This window comes from Pocillopora verrucosa, chromosome 10, assembly GCF_036669915.1.
Source record: "Pocillopora verrucosa isolate sample1 chromosome 10, ASM3666991v2, whole genome shotgun sequence".
In the NCBI taxonomy this organism is placed as follows: domain Eukaryota; kingdom Metazoa; phylum Cnidaria; class Anthozoa; order Scleractinia; family Pocilloporidae; genus Pocillopora; species Pocillopora verrucosa.
Window position 1 is genome coordinate 20,339,219 of NC_089321.1, and position 16,051 is coordinate 20,355,269.

Below are 16,051 nucleotides of genomic sequence, written 5' to 3' on the forward strand. Positions count from 1 at the left end.
GTATATTCATCACTTCACGGGTTTATTTAGAACCACCATCATGACCAGCTCCCAGTTGGCTTGTTAGCTCAGTTGGTAGAGCGCTGCACCGGTATCGCAGAGGTCATGGGTTCAAATCCCGTACAGGCCTGAAATTTTTTTCAGGCCTTATTTTCACTACTGCCTAAGTAGTGCACATCACTGCGAGGATCACTTTCATTCATTAGTTTTTTATCTTCAATGAAATCACTGTAGTCCTGCTATTGAAGACATGGGTTGTGGAGCGGTGATGCTTTTTTGTTGAATTTCCCAGTTTTTTGTTTTCAGGGAAGCCACGTCGCGAAACGAAAGAGGCACTTGTCAATCTCTAAGATATGTGATCTTGAAGAAGGAGATTACTTTGAGAATGAAACACCGCAACCATTATCCCCGTTAGAGCAACAACCTAAGTTTCCCCCGACGTTCCATAACAAGGTGGCGAAAGTGTACAAGAAACAAACCAGCCTCAGAGAGTTTGAAATGCCTCTACTGGGAAACATCGTGTTCGAAGGGCAGCTCATGGCAGCCAGTGCAATGTATGGTTGTTTCATGACCATGTCTGGTAAAAACTGTTTCAACGCTGATCTTCCAGAAAACTTCAGGGTGAGTTTCTATCATCTTTCATTGTGATATAAAGTTGATTTTTTTTTTAAAAAAAGGATTAAATATCGGGTTTGGTTGTTTTTGGGTCAGAAATGGGATATTTATTTTGTTGCTTGAAAATATGTTATTTTTTGTTGCTACTGTTAACAGGCTCAACTCAGGCCCATATCGATGGTCTTTCCGGACTACCTTCCTGTGGTGGAAGTATGGTTGGTGTGCTGTGGTTTTACTGAAGCCAAGTCTCTTGCTATGAAGATCAACACATTCTTTAAATTAATCAATGAACAGGTAACTGCATTCTTTTTCGTTTGAGATTCTTCAGTTTATGTTTATTTTGAGAATTATATTATAACGGATCTCCTGTGTAATGTAGTTGGTTAGACTATGATCTTTATTTACCTATGAAACTTGGTAAAAATTATGGCTCAACTATATTGTAGAAATCCATTTTTTAAAAACACGATAAACAAGCACAGGAGAATTTTGGTGAGAAATGTTACCTTTACTGCACTGTGGGCTGAGATTAATCCGCACTTTAAAGGAATTTTAGAGAAATTTTGCAGTAAAACCGACTTAATTTTTGATTGCACCCGAGTAAAAAACCGTTGACAGCTCGAAAGGGATAATCAGAAACGATGTGACCCAACGGCTTATTGGGCAGTGTTATTAACTTTGCACACATCGATTTACTCCCAATTTACTAACTGCTCTTAGCAGATCTTTTTCTTTATGATAATTCTCTTCTATTTGTTAAGTTTGAACAGCTTCCTTAATTCACCACTTGCAATAAATCGTGTGTATCATGGACATGTTAAATCATAGAGCCGTTGGTTGGCATCTTTGGTAGTTGATGCTCTGTAATCTGTAATGTTTTTGGAATTGATGGTATTCGGATGTATTGACTCTGGTCAATTTTTGTACAAAGGTGTCTTCCCAACCTCAGTACTCATTTGGATTGCGCAGCATGAAAATGGTGACTACCTTAGCTGCAACAGAGCTTCAGAAAGAAATGACCAGAAAGAGGCGACCTACAATAAGTTCTATTACTGAGGAATCGCCGAGTGAAAATGGTTAGATCGGTTTTCATGTCCGGTTTCACGATATTCATAGTAATTGCGGTTTTAGTGTGAGGTAGATAATGCAAAAATCTTAGTTTGACAGATAGACGGGTACAACTGCAGCTCTGTAGACAAACAAACAGGACGACAAGCAAACCGCACTAACATATACGTGGTAACAAACAGAACAAAGCAAACAGCTGTTAAAGAAAGTTTGGTCCTTGGCCTTTTCAATGTCCTCTAAGAAGAGCTTGTATAATTTGTCGACGAAAGACTGACGCTCTGGTTGTGGAATTAAGTAATCCATGATCACGATCTTGCCTGATGGCAGTAATAGTACTGATATACAAGTCCTGTGACTGTATTGGTAGCTGTTGTTGACAGCACAGGACGAAATTGCAAGAATCCGTAAACGGAAACGTGGCAGAAACATGTTAAACCGTTCTGGAAACACGACGGATAACCTGTGTTTCCGTTACCGGTTTCGTGACGTTTTCTCGCGTTTCCGTTGCTGCGTTTACAACGGAACCGGACCACTTTTTGTGCATGTTAAACATAACGGAAACATGGAGTTGCATGTTTCCGCCACGTTTCAGAAATACGGAAACATGTGATTTCGTCCTGTGCAGGCACAAATTTAAATTGGTTTCGTGTGTGACTTTTGCAGCAGAGAGGAAGACGAGAAGTCCTTTTCTTGAGACCTTGGAAAGACGTCAAGCTGAGGAGAATGCTATAGTACATGCTTTGTTTTCGTACTTTGGAAAGAAGCTGTTGGGGAAGGACAAAGATCTGTTTTCGCGTGGAGTTGACGAAGTCTTCGCACACAGTGTCTTGATGTCGGTATCTACTGAAGGTGATTCAAAGCTAGTTGAAGAAGTAAAAGACCATCTTCAAACAAACGGACTGCAAGTCAAACAGGAATTGGTATCAAAGGTAATTATTAGTATCGTCTTTTTTTTTTTAATATTTGAAGATGGAGTTGAGGGTCGAAGTCGTTAATTTCTCAATTTTATCACCAAATGTTTTCTCATGGGAAAGATGGAAGCGTAAAAATCATCTTATGGCCCGAATGGCCCTCCGCGTGCCTTCAGTGCAAAACAGTTAACAAAATCCCAGTATGCGAGGGCACTAGGCGAAAGCGTAACCAGCAGGGCCGAAAAAAGCCGTACGGCTCCTCGAGATGCGAACTCTAAGAGGAAGGGAAGAAAGAGAAGAAAAAAAGTATTTGGTTTTTGGTCCGTACTTTTTGAACGCTGGCCAAATAAATTCTGGTTTGGCCCTCCCACTAAATCAATGTGATTTTTATCTCAACAGATTATTCAGCTTCATACAACCCTTCAAACAAGCCGTAATGTGATCCTTTTGGGGTGCCCAGGTTCCGGTAAATCAACGATATATACCACCTTGGCAAGTGCTCTTAACAGTATGAACGGTCAAACAACTCAGCCTGTTGTGAAGCACCGCAGACAAGCAGGCTCAGAGAGAAGGGTGAGCACTTCCTTCAGACCCGCGGCAAAGGTCCCAGTTGAGGAAATCAAAGATGTCCAGTGGCCAAGGGTTGATCTCTCCATCGTTTTCCCAAAATCACTGACCTGCGAAGAGGCAAGTGTTCCTGTCTGTCTAACTAAGAAATTATGTCTTACATTTATTTGAAGAAATCCGACCTCTAGTGAGAACTTCAGCATTCATCCCATTCAACGTCTATTTCTTTGATACTCGTACCCCTATGTGTTACTTAAGCAATAAAACACACTTTCTGTCGGTTTACCGGCGAAAAAAAAACGCAGTATGTTGAGAGAACACGGAAAAACGTTTGTTAACTACCAGGCGTAGCCGAGTGGTTTCCAGTCTTTTTCAAACTTTAACAGCGCAGCGGAAAATAAAGGCTTAAAACGGAGTAACCAGTTAGTAAAACTGCATTTAAAATAAAGGAGTTGATCAGGTAAGAAAAATAAAATTTTTGTCGTTGTTTGTGGTTTTCAAAGTGTCCTCTTCGTTTTATCAAACTAAAGGCCTTTAAAAAATTTCAATCTGGAAATTCGCACCGTGTGGCCCCTTTTCCGGGGACGGGAAGATGTTTCAGTTTTCTATGAGTATTTATGATAAAGTTCGGATATAACGCGCGCTGTCATTGGCTGAAAGAGCGTGCTCTATGAGAGTATAGAGCATAGAGCTGAGCTAAAGCTGTCACGCTATCTGCCAAATTGTACTATGTTCGACCTTTTCCAGGACTTCTTTTTAGCTTTTTTCCGATAATGGAAAGTGAAATTTCGGAACAAGCGAGCCGGAAAATAGCAACAGAAGAACCAAACAAACGTTTGTAAACATACCACGCGCCGTGATTTACGTTATTAAAACGTGAGCAGATACGAAAATCCTTAAAGGAAAAACAAAATAGACATTCCGAGTTTTAAAGATTTTCACGCTCAGTTAGATTACAAGCTTACGTACAGTAATAAAAATAAAACACAGCTAACACTCGTACAGTAATAAAAATCAAACACAGCTAACACTCGTATAGTATATAAAGTTCAGTGTTCAAAAACAAAACAGAACAAAACAGAAATGATGAAAAATATAACAAATCTGGCATAACTGTTAAATTCATACTAATCATGACGGTGTCTGAGCGAATATGATCATGCTGAAGTCCATCGCGGCTCGCTTATCATGACGATCTCCGGTCATCACAGTAAAGCAAGCCTCAGAAACTACATCGGCCGCCCTTCGAGTGAAAAAATAAGAGCTTGCTCTGATATCCTTTCCGATGCATTGAGTGGTAAGTCACATCAGTCACTGCAGCCGAGTTTTGCGGCGCTGCCATCCCGAGCGATCTTCATGTTCCGGTGAATTCGGCTGTCGTTCATTCAAAAACACTCGCCTTGAACAGTTTGTTTTCTACCTTGTCATGTCAAAAAACTCGCGTGTTTTTATGAGCCATAATTCGGCTGATTTTCACTGCACATTTCACTTCAAGATTCTGTATTAGAGACTGAAAAACTTCAGGCAAAAGTGTTAAATTCGACCTGCCGAACTATTTCAGTTTGTAAACTATCGCAGAATGTGAAATTTGATGGTTTTTTAACTTTGATCGTTTGACACTTTTGACAGCTTTAGTCTTGTACAGCCAATCAGATTATTTGAACCATTCTAACAGGGATTCTGATTGGCTTATTGTAGCGTGCTTTATGAGAGTATAGAGCATGCTGATGACACTGTTGTTCGCTTTGGAAATAAAGTTTGTTTTAAAAATTCAAGTAATAACACTCAAGTAATAATACTCAAGAAGTGGGGAGAAACACTCGACTACGTCTCGTGTTTCTCTCTACACTTCTTTCGTGCTCTAGCCGCTTCCTGCGTGCTTTATAACAGAACAGAGCACAGTCAAGAGTTCTCTATTTGTTAAACAGGCAAATAAACAATAGATTTTTGACCAATCAGAGAGCGCGTTGTGTCTAAGTTATTTTATAATATCATGTTATTTTCCCTCATAGTATCAGCCCTGTATCAAACATTAAGGTTATGACAGTGAAAGAAGTCCACCATAATTATAGAAGCACTTGATTTTTTAGCAAATTCTCCTCGTCATTGTCATTGGAAATTTGTGGAAAACAGTATGGAGAATATGCACATTAAATCTGAGGTGTAAAGGGTTAAGGGGGGGGGGGGGGGGGCAGGTCTAACGAGTTCATAGGGAAGAAGTGACCGGGAGTATCGCTTATTGTCTTGAACTAGTTGCCACTGTATAATGGAATAACCCCCACCTCTTAAAGCAATTCTTCAGCCTTGGCAGACCGTTTACTGGTATCAACTTCTATGTCTGGATGGAGGGAAGCGTTGTTAGAGCATTTTTCCTTCGCCAAAACACACGAGATGGTCTGACAGGGGTCGAAGGGGAATTGGGGCTCAAGTATATCCTTTAATATGCTCTCCTAGGAGATTTGTATGACCAGCTTTTCTACATTGCCGGATTTTGCGCGACCTAGCTCCCTTTCTAATTATAAAATTTCATTGTTTTGAGCAGTTGTTTGGAAGACAACACCCGGAGACTGACCTATGGATGGACGGTCTGGTGTCTAAGTGGCTTAGAGACACAACTCTTACGTGTGATACCATGACCGAGCTTCTTTCGAGCCAGTCATCTGAAAAACAACGCATTGCTCGTATGATGGGTTCCCTTTCTCACGTAAAGAAATGGCTAGTGCTTGACGGACCAATGGATGACACTTGGCTGGAGAGTATGGGGACCCTGTTGGATTCCACTAGAGCTCTCAGTTTGCCCAACGGAGAATCCATTGCTCAGCCAGGTGAATTTTAAGGCTTTTGTGAACTTGAGGAGGCAAAAGTTGTTATTTTTAATGTTTAAATGTGATAATAATTTGCTATTGCCCTTACAAGCAAACATAGATAAACAAAAAAACAGAAAAAACAAACAAGCAAACAAACAAACAAACAAACAAGCAAACTAAAAAAAAAGAAGTAAATTGTGGCAGTGTTTCTGATAACAGGTATCACTCTTTAGAGTGCCTCAGTGTAAGGCCGTGGGAAACGAAAGGGCACCATTGGGTGTTTTCTTAAAGACAAAGTTACCGTCGAACCAGCATTAAGCAGTCGGTTGTCAAAATCCCGAAATTCCATCTCCGCATTGTAATTTTCACCTCTGTTAAGCAGTCTTGGCCACCCTCTACTAAGTCCCAACAGCCTCATTCCATTGTCTTCAACCTATAATGAACGGTCGCTTAACGCGGACTATCGTTGTGCTCCCTGCCTAACCACATCAGACGAAGAAATAAAGGAACGTATCCTAACGCCATGCTTTAATTACTTTAATTTACTTTCGCTTCTTTCAGAAACTGTGACACTTCTTTTCGAGGTGACAGAAATAATCCATGTATCTCCAGCATTAGTAACACGCTGTGGTCTGCTCTACTGTCCTCAATCACTTGTGGGATGGAAACCAATTTTTAGGTCCTGGCTGAAGGGGGCGCACACGCGCTGGGAGATCACAAATAGAGGGTTAGTGGACTTCTTTAGTTGTGTTGGAATTTATTTTAATTGCCTTTTGCGTAAGGAGGGAAACCGAAAAACTCCTAGAAGATCCTTGCTGCAAGAATGGAAACTGCATATAGCTCGCCCCATGATACTGGGACCAGAATTTTATTCCAATGAGGGCCATTTGCTCTTGCAATCGAAACATTATTGTTTATTTTAATGGCTTCCTTTCAATTTCAGTTTGGGAATCATCTCGTGTTTGATGGATCACGTGGTGGATTCTACACTGTACTTCCTTAGTCATCACTGTGAATCCATACTGACCTCTGGGTACAGCTCCATAAACAAGCCCTCCAAGACAGCCACAGGAGTGCATGAAGTACAGTCACTGTTACGCTACCTCTCCGCCATCTACGATAGGCACATCCTACGAGAGGATGAAGATAGTCAGATCCAGATGATAAACCAGAGGAACCGACAGACCTCCGTGAGTTCTGGTAGCAGCAGGCACAGCTCAGGGATTTCCGCCAGTGACACAGGAAGGGTCATTAGTTCCTTTGCTTTCGCCTTCATTTGGGCTTTTGGCGGTCATTTGCACGAAAGGTATTTCTTAACCACAAGCAATATTTTCCCCTTTGGACACTCATCGTCCTTTTTGGGAATTTCCCATCTGGTATCGTCTTGGGATTAGCAGACATATCTGCGATTCTGCATCTCGTCTTTTTTTCATGGAAAAACAGAAGCATATCGTTTGTTATTGCACTCGCTTCCTCGAACTGAGCACTCGCCGTGCAAGTTACGAAATCGTTTTTAGTGTCAGTTTTACCCAAGTGTTGAGGCCAATAATCAAATCTCTTTATGCCAGACTACGCACAACTCCGACGCAAACAGCTAAAGCATCTTTTGAGTGAACCCTAACCTTTTCACCAGAAATGGCTTTTCAATTGTCTTTATGTTTACCCAAATATTTACTTATATACTATTGAATATTGTATAAATCGACTTGTTGTCATTTGCTTGTGTTTTAAAGATGCGCTGATAAGTTTGATGAGCATACTCGGCAGCTGTTGTCTGCTGGCCCGTATCCAGTCCTTATACCTCCTGATGGATCAGTATACGACTACTGCCTAGATTTCAGTAAAGGTGGCTTGGTAAAGTGGGAGGGAAGACCTGGATCACAACTGAAGACACTACCCTCATCTTACACCGTCGTTACCGAGGTAACTATAATGAGACTTTTCATACTGTAGTTTTTATTAACCCAAATAAGTATACATCGCCACACTACGCAGCTCATCCTTAAGATATAATCGATACAGAATGTGATTGAGCAATCTGCTCACAAACGCACCACACACTCAGCTGTTATCTTGAAAAGTCCTCTGTCTGAATGGTGGCTGAAGTTTAAATGCTCGTGGTTTAGAAGCTTGATTACCTAAGAAGATTCATTTTGTGTCATTTGGATCATAACTTCATGACCTTTATTATCCGTGTGGTAAATTCGGTTGCCTTCGGTCCAGGAAGCGTTAGCTGTCTTTTGTTTTGTTTATGAATGTTTATGTACGTTTTTCTAAGTTTATTTTCTCTTTTACTTTTCAGTTGGATCGCTATTTTTACCTAATAGACCTTATGTTATCTGCACATCAGCCATTGCTGCTGGTTGGTCCATCAGGAATTGGAAAGTCGTCCCTAGTGCAGGTTTGTAATGTTTCCAGTTGTGTGGTCTTTAAAATAACTCACTCTAAGGTATTCGCACAGTGAACCATTACATTTTTTTCAGAACTTGATCAACCCACGCTATAACTCGACGCGAATCTGTCTATCCGCTGGCCTGACCTCGAAACTGCTCCAAGAGGCGATCGAACATAAGCTTCAGCAAATTCAACGGAAGGAGATGACCCAGTTAGCTTTTACAAAGGCGATACCAGGAGCTGCTGCTCCTAAGAATCTACCCGTTGCAAAGTCTCGCGCTCATCTTATGTTTCTTGATGATCTCAACTACGCCGCCTCTGATGATTTTGGAATTCAGCCTCCACTTGAACTTCTCCGACAAATCCTCTCACAAGGTAATTATTTGGTATGTTTGGGCATGAGTAACGTATATTTGCGTTATTGAATGGAGAAGGGGTCAAATTGGCTGAAGATGGGTCAAAGTTTTCCCGAGGCTTTAAATTATGTCGCTTTCTTCCCTTCCCCCGTGGTAGGATTTTTTTCAAGCGCGACACATTTTCCAGACATCCGTTTTCCGTAATAAACAAGGCTATTATCCAGCTATTACGAAGGAACAGCATTTCGTTACTTAATTTTTATTTTATCAGTAATTCAAAGTTAACTTATCTTAGCCGCCTGTCAGAAGAATTCTGCCCACGTTTGTAACAATGCGCCCAACACTACTTTTCAGCTGTGCAGACCACAGCTTCCTGTTGAGATATTTGCGTATTTGTCTTCTTCGTTTAGGAACATTGTACAACAAACAGAGACATCACCTGTATAGGGTGCAACACCTCCAGTTCATGGCCGCCTGTGTTCCTCCCGGTGCGGCTTCGTCTTGTGGAGGGGTAGCTTCATATGCCATCAGCCATCGCTTGTCTAGGCTGATGACGGTCTTGTCATTCTTTCCCTTGTCTTCTGAGTCACTGGAGAATATTTACTCGTCAGTATTTCAGACCTGGTTGGAAGAGTTTCCAGCGTATTCGATAAGCCACCATGAGCATTTGGCCAAGGTAAGAGAGAGGGAGAACCGAATACTGCTTCTTGGAGGTGGCAGTGTTTATCTCTGTGTCTGTCTGTATGTATGTCTGTCTGTGCTGGTGTCTGTGTAAATATTTGAGTCAGTGACATTATCAGAATCAGTGTCAGTGTCATTTCAGTCTCAGTGGAACTGAATATATCAGAATCAGTGTCAGTTCAGTCTCAGTGGAAATGCAAACATCAGAATTATTGTGTTAGTGACAACGAAAGTGTCGACGTAACCGTCAGCATCAGCCTCATTTAATGTAATTGTCATTTTAAGTATTAGTGTCAACTTTCGGTGTCAGTCAGTGTCATTAATAACGTCATTCGTTTATCCACGCGATGAGAGTAATTTTGTGGTGGCTACCTTCCAGTTTGCGCCTACTTACCTTTCGAACATAAAGCGATATCTATATATCCTCATCTGCTTCCCTAACAGGCGCTGTCGTCGGCGTCCATTAAGATGTACAACACCATTCAAAGGGAACTTCGCCCTACCCCGCTTCATCCTCATTTCCTGTTTACCCAGCACGAGCTGTCTAGGGTGGCGCAGGGTATGTCCCTCCTCTCGTCTAAGAGCCGTGGACGTCCAAGACCTCGTGTGAGGAGGCGAGCTGGCACAGGAAACGACTTGGAGGGGGAAGCGAAGGCTGAAGCCATTGGCGATGTGAAGAGTGAGTCCAGTATTCATGGAAAGGAGAGGTCACAGCGTAGAGGGAATGTTGGTAGAGGACGAAGGTGCATAAGATTGTAGACTTCTTATTGTCGTGTTGTACAATATTCAAAGCTAATAGGGACCTATCACTTTGAAATCGTCAGAGAAGGACAATGAAAATCACGAGCCTTCATTATTTGTGACTGGCGAGGCGAAGGAAATGTCATATTCACAATTTTACGCGCTAATTACATCACTATCCGTCCTCAGGAGGAATATAGTATAATCTTACCTAGCATTTGAGTCAATCCTGTTTATTAAAATAATATCGCCTTCTATCTTGGATCAGTTTAAATCGGCTTCCATTTGTACAAATCATTAAAACTAACATGGATCATGGAGACGGAGTAGTCGTTTCAAATTCGCCTATTCTATTTCGAGACCGGCGAATCTTACTTGAGACATCCTCGTGGTCCTACATTCTCTAATGAGTTCTCTTCTTTTTACTCTAGTTGGCCCTCTCTCACAAACGGCCCGGTAGAGTCCGGAATGTCCGCGAAGACGCCCGCTGCTTTGTCACCAATGATTCGTTCTCTCCTTCGCTTGTGGTGCCACGAAAGTACTCGAACCTACAGTGATCGCCTTCTAACCGAAGAACAGCGCTACTGGTTCTCGTCTTTGTTGCACGAGACCGTTGAGGAGTTTTTCTGTAAGACTGCCTCGGACCTGGGCTCCGAGGTCTTCTCTGTTGAGCGATCCGTGATGCAGAACTCTCAAGGTACATAATGTAATATGGCGCTTGTTGATGCCGTGTCGTTGTTCTAGTACTTGACGCCTCACACATGACGCTTTCGACTTAAAAAATCTCACCATTATGCGCTACCCATGTCAAACATGAACTCAGTTGGTGGCCATATTCGCTGGTGGATTCTCTATGGCGATCGAATGGTCATAAATGGCTTAGGGATTTATCATGCTATAGACTTTTTTCAGGATGCATAATTCCTTTGTTTAAAGGTGGTAGTAGGTGCAAGACTATTGGCGTGAAAAATGGGAGTGAATTGTATGCAAGTCAAACTCATTTTCGCAAGAAAGGTTTTTCACTTGGCTTCATTTCTAAATTGAGGGTTTTTAGAACAACGCTATCTTGTTTATTTCAGAGGCTTTGCCCGGTAGAAATGCTCCCCCACCTACGACTAGTGACGAACAGATCCAAACCACAGGAGAGTCTGAGGCACTATTACAATCGGACGACTCCTTAGCTGTACCAGGTCGTGAACCGCAAGACTTGAGCGATGAAGACGCTGGAGAGGAAGGAGATATTGATGCTATTCCCACTCAAGAAACTCCTGAACCAGGGGAGGATTTCGATGAAATTGTTGCAGATACCACAGAAAAGGATGTCACGAACAGGGAAATTCGTCCTGAGAAACAAAATGGAAATGATGAAAATTTAGGTGAAGGAGAAGTTCCCGAAGACGAAACGCTAAGTCGAGAGCAGAGTTTGATAGCAAACACTGTGGTCCATCCGCCTGCAAGAGTAAAGGTCACGTTCGACGACACCAGTGGTGCGAGCTACGACAAGAACTACAATGGTCCTTTGATTTCATCAGAGCAGCTGGCTTTCTCTGGAGAGGATCTCACAGATATTGTGTTCTGTAAGCATTTCAATGTGTCTGTGACCGGACGAGAAAGTAGCGCCAGCGAAGTTGCAAGCAAGAACTACTTGGAGTGTGCTGAGAGCATCTTGGAACAAGGGATAAAGAGATGTCTAATGTCATATAATGACAAGGTGGCTGAATCGTCTAGTGCCAAAATCATGAACTTGGTGACATTTCGTGAGGCACTTCATCATGCGGCGCGTTTGAGTCGAGCATTGGTGAGTTCCCCGCCCTCCCCCAGCTCCCCTATTCTTTCTCTGCGTTCATTTTGTAAACTGTCCAGTAGCGTGTGATTAGTCAAATTGCAATAATGACAGTCAATGTTTTCTCTTCCCAGGCCACACCAGGAGGTCATTCTCTGTTGTTATCGGATCTTGGTTACGGACGAAGGACCCTAACAAGGCTCACTGCACACGCAGCTTGCTGCAAGGTTTGTGTAAAGACTTTCCTCTGTCAGGGATGTCACTTTGTCGTAACAAAAAAGTGCATATTACTTAGAAAGTGTTCCAGTTCTAATTAATCGGCCTGACGGTCGTTGGCTGCTTTGATCCCTTATTCGTTTACCTATTCATGTTTCTCTGCGTCTGTTTGCTCCCTGACTTGTTTCGTTCTCCCACTGTACTCTCCCTGCTTTTTTTTTCTCACGTAGTAGTAGTGCCTTACATGAAGTTTCACCATTCCTTCCAGAATTGCCCTCACTTGTTTCTGCGTCTCTCATTTCAGTTGATAGAGCTACAGCGCAGCCAGTTTCAGAACCAGGAGGACTTCAGACAACAGATCAAAGTGGCATCATTTATTGCCGGGCTTCAAGGGAAACCCGTAGTGTTGTTTGTACCAGAAGGTGTTGATGATGAAGCCATGCAGGACATTTGCTCACTAATGGCAGAAGGTATAGAATTGTGACTCACTGCTGGAAAACAAGATAGCTTTTAACGAACTAATTATTAGAGAAAAATTATTCAAATCCCAAGTTTTGGAATTCTGTTGGTTTATGCTATGCTTTTGTGCTGCTACAGGTTAACTCTTGCCTTACGATTGACGGTAATCATAGTAGCCCCATATCGTCCATACTCATACTTCTTTCTGTTGTTTTATTTTAGGGACATGTCCAGGTCTCTATACACCTAATGAGCTGTTCATGATCTCCAACCAGCTTCTTCCTGGAGGAAAAAGAGGTGCACGCAGAGTAGAAAACCAAGATATTGCCCAAGACCGATACTTCCGCCGCGTCAAATCACACATCCACGTTGTCGTCTGTTTGAAATACAAAAAGCTCGACTTGTCCAATTCCTTAGAGAAGAATCAATTATACAAGTTTCCATCCTTGGTAAAAAGAAGCTGCTGTGTTGATGTCTATAGGGCTTGGCCGCACGAGGCGCTTGTTAGTGTGGCAGAGAAGTTGCTCGATGAGGAAGAAAAAGTGCTTAGTCTTGTACCATTAAAAAGACGCGAGCGAGACTTACAGTCCGTGGCCATATGTTCAATAATGGCTCACGTTCATCTGTCCTCTAGAAGCATGGCGGAAAGGATCTACGGGGTCAAGGCGTTAAAATTTTACTCGCCTGATACGTATTTGGATTTTGTAGACTTATTTCGGAAGATCTGCAGAAGGTTATGTGCGAAAGAAAAGGTAAGAGTGGGAGTAACAGTGCTCAGATCTGTAGCTTTTATGAGCAGGAACCCTTGCACTGAGCTTTGGCGAGAGAGAATCAAGCTACTCCTGTAGGAGAATGTATCACTCTAAATGGTTCTTACAAGCTTGGATAATCTCCATCATGCTAATTTGTGAAGTACCACTTTTCTCGGAAATCCGGGTGGGTCACAGAAAATACCAATCCATTTGCTGAGTTTAGTTTTTTCGGGTATCCTCGCTCTTTAGCACGCTCCAGAAAGCCGTCATCCAAACTAACATATCATTTCTTACGTATCATTTCATTGTAGGAAGTGGTGGCTCATCTTGACAAGGCGATTAAGAGGGTAGAGGAAGCTACTCACAGCTTAAGCAAGATGCAGAAAGAATTGAATAGCCTTGCTCCAGTGTTCGAAGCGTCCAAAACGGACGTGCAGTTGAGGCAGGAGACTGTGGAAGCGTGCCAGAAGGAGTACACTGCTGCAATGGAGAGGTGTAAGAAGCAAGAAAAGGACATCGAGGACATGCAGATACCTATTGAACTCCTCAGGAAGGAGGCTCAAGCAGAATTTGAAAAGGTGTGGTTCAAATTGGGTTGTGTACGTCGTAAAAGCCTCATTGACCTTGCCACTGGAGTTTATCCCGTTGTACACATTATGAAGCGACTTCCAGAATTTCACTTCCCCTGCACATGCCAATCTGTTTCTCTGAAGAAGAATTTTGACTCTCAAAACTTTAAGTTAATTGGTTTGCTTGTTTGAGAGCCAGTCAGTCCTTCTGTGAAATTCGCGGTTTGGTTTTAAGTAAAATGATACGATAGCTTTTGTCAGACCTAAGCAAGTCCTGCTTTTTATTTTCAAGGTCAACCCGTTATTTGATGCGGCATGGAAGGCTATCGACTCATTAAATATTCACGACTTGGAGGAAATCAGAAGTTACCGAACTCCACCTGCGCTGGTTACCCTTGTTGTGAATGCAATTTGCCTCATGTTTGAAAAGGAACAGACGTAAGTTGGAAAACCTTCGCCAACCTGTTCATCATTTCATCTTCCGTAGCTTTTGTTGAATTTTGGGCTTTCTACGTAAGATGCCAGATCTATGGTTTGGTGTAACTTTCGGGGAATAAGTACTGGGGAAGTTGTATGCCTTCACGCAGGTCTCCAAAATATTTCAGCTCAGGGTCTTCTATCCGAATGTCCGGCCATAGTTTTCCTTAACCTGATTCAAATCACAAATGACTGTCTCGTCAGACAAGCATGGTGCCCTTCTTACAAAATTTTTTATTTTATTCCCCATCTTTTTGAGAATTCCCTTTCCAATGCATGCATTTGATAGAATGTAGATCAACAAGGGGTGATGTGTTTCTGTTTGTTTATTTTCCGGTATAATTTGTTAGATCGTTTGCAATTTTTATTTTTTGTTTGTTTGTTTTTGATGATGTTTTTTTTTATGTTTTTGGTTTCCTTTATTATTGTTGTCTGCTTATTGTTATTTCAGTTGTTTGTCAGAATAGTTTGCACAGTTATTTTTTTTGACAGAAAGTCCTCTCAGTTCAATGTTGGTTTGGAAACAACTTTGTATTGATTGTGTACTGCTTGCCTAGCTCTCACTTAAGAATATCGGTCTTCTTCCATTTTAATCAGTCTAGTGACCTAACATTATTTCTTTATTCTGGTTTCAGGTGGGAGGAAGGAAAGCTTCTACTCAACCGAAACAACTTCTTTAAAGACTTGGAATTTTACAACATGGCCGAAATGCGGGATTCTATTTTTGAAGGACTCAAAACGTTCTACTATAACCCGTTATTCCAAGCAGATGTTGTCCAAGATGGAAGTATGGCCGCCAGGTCTTTGTGTTTGTGGGTGCGAGCTGTTTATGATTTCTGTTTAGTGAACAGATCTCTAAAACCCAAACGGCAGCAGTTGGAGAAAGCAGAGCAGGAACTTGAAAAGGTATTGAAAATCGGGAAAAGTGGTTAATTTTTTAGAACTTTTGGTTGTGTTGTTAACAAGTAAAGTGAAGAGATCAGTTTAACTTGCTCCAATAAACTTTGTGGTCGTAAGCAAAGCCACTTTACCTTTCCTCCTTCAGACTAAAATTTAAAGTAAAAAGCAGCGATCTGTTTCCTTGCAAAGTGATTTATTCTCCTTCACATACGCAAAACGGGTGGAACCAAGTTAAAAACTGTCAAAGAGCATGGTGAATTCATTGAATTGTAGACAGTGCATTAAGAGTTACGTCTGATGCATGCTAAAATACGCACATTTTGAAAGGTGACGTCATCGCATTTGAAGGACACTAAGATCGAGTATTTTGAACCTGCTTGCAATACCACATCAGGGTAACAGTCCGAGAAATATCACACGCCCTGTTATTTCTGTTCTTCAGCAATGTTCGTATTCTTCTTGATATGAAATTGTTCGTTAAAATATGGTCTCCATTGGAAGAATTAACTCTTTCCATATTACCAAGGATGTGGCTTCGCTGGTCAGCGAGATCTGTGAAGTCTCTTGGGAACAGGATGCTACCTTTGATCCACGCTTGTGATAAAGTTTTCACATCTTTCTTTAATTCGTTGTTTGTTCTCGACTTTGAAGGCAAAGTCCATTCTGGGAGAGATGAGAGTGAGATGCAACGCCATCAAACAAGAGCTCGAGTCGAACATCCAGCGGTACAAAGAGAGTGTAAAGCATTCAAGGAC

General features: G+C 41.9%; 1 protein-coding gene across 3 annotated transcripts in view; it reads left to right on the top strand.

Moving 5' to 3' along the window:
• Positions 1–16,051, top strand: part of LOC131774816 (dynein heavy chain domain-containing protein 1) — a 48,691-nt gene that overhangs the window by 18,203 nt on the left and 14,437 nt on the right. For all 3 annotated transcript variants that reach the window (XM_066173811.1, XM_066173812.1, XM_066173813.1), the window contains exons 23-44: positions 307–621; positions 772–909; positions 1,547–1,691; positions 2,347–2,612; positions 2,994–3,281; positions 5,704–5,986; positions 6,530–6,695; positions 6,912–7,274; positions 7,702–7,891; positions 8,271–8,369; positions 8,452–8,737; positions 9,129–9,394; positions 9,844–10,142; positions 10,572–10,837; positions 11,220–11,938; positions 12,058–12,150; positions 12,444–12,609; positions 12,821–13,350; positions 13,662–13,928; positions 14,212–14,357; positions 15,032–15,302; positions 15,948–16,051. The exon at positions 15,948–16,051 is cut by the window's right edge and continues 19 nt beyond it. In XM_066173811.1, coding sequence (XP_066029908.1) covers positions 307–621; positions 772–909; positions 1,547–1,691; positions 2,347–2,612; positions 2,994–3,281; positions 5,704–5,986; positions 6,530–6,695; positions 6,912–7,274; positions 7,702–7,891; positions 8,271–8,369; positions 8,452–8,737; positions 9,129–9,394; positions 9,844–10,142; positions 10,572–10,837; positions 11,220–11,938; positions 12,058–12,150; positions 12,444–12,609; positions 12,821–13,350; positions 13,662–13,928; positions 14,212–14,357; positions 15,032–15,302; positions 15,948–16,051 — 5,666 coding nt within the window. The remainder of the gene's footprint in view (positions 1–306; positions 622–771; positions 910–1,546; positions 1,692–2,346; positions 2,613–2,993; positions 3,282–5,703; positions 5,987–6,529; positions 6,696–6,911; positions 7,275–7,701; positions 7,892–8,270; positions 8,370–8,451; positions 8,738–9,128; positions 9,395–9,843; positions 10,143–10,571; positions 10,838–11,219; positions 11,939–12,057; positions 12,151–12,443; positions 12,610–12,820; positions 13,351–13,661; positions 13,929–14,211; positions 14,358–15,031; positions 15,303–15,947) is intronic.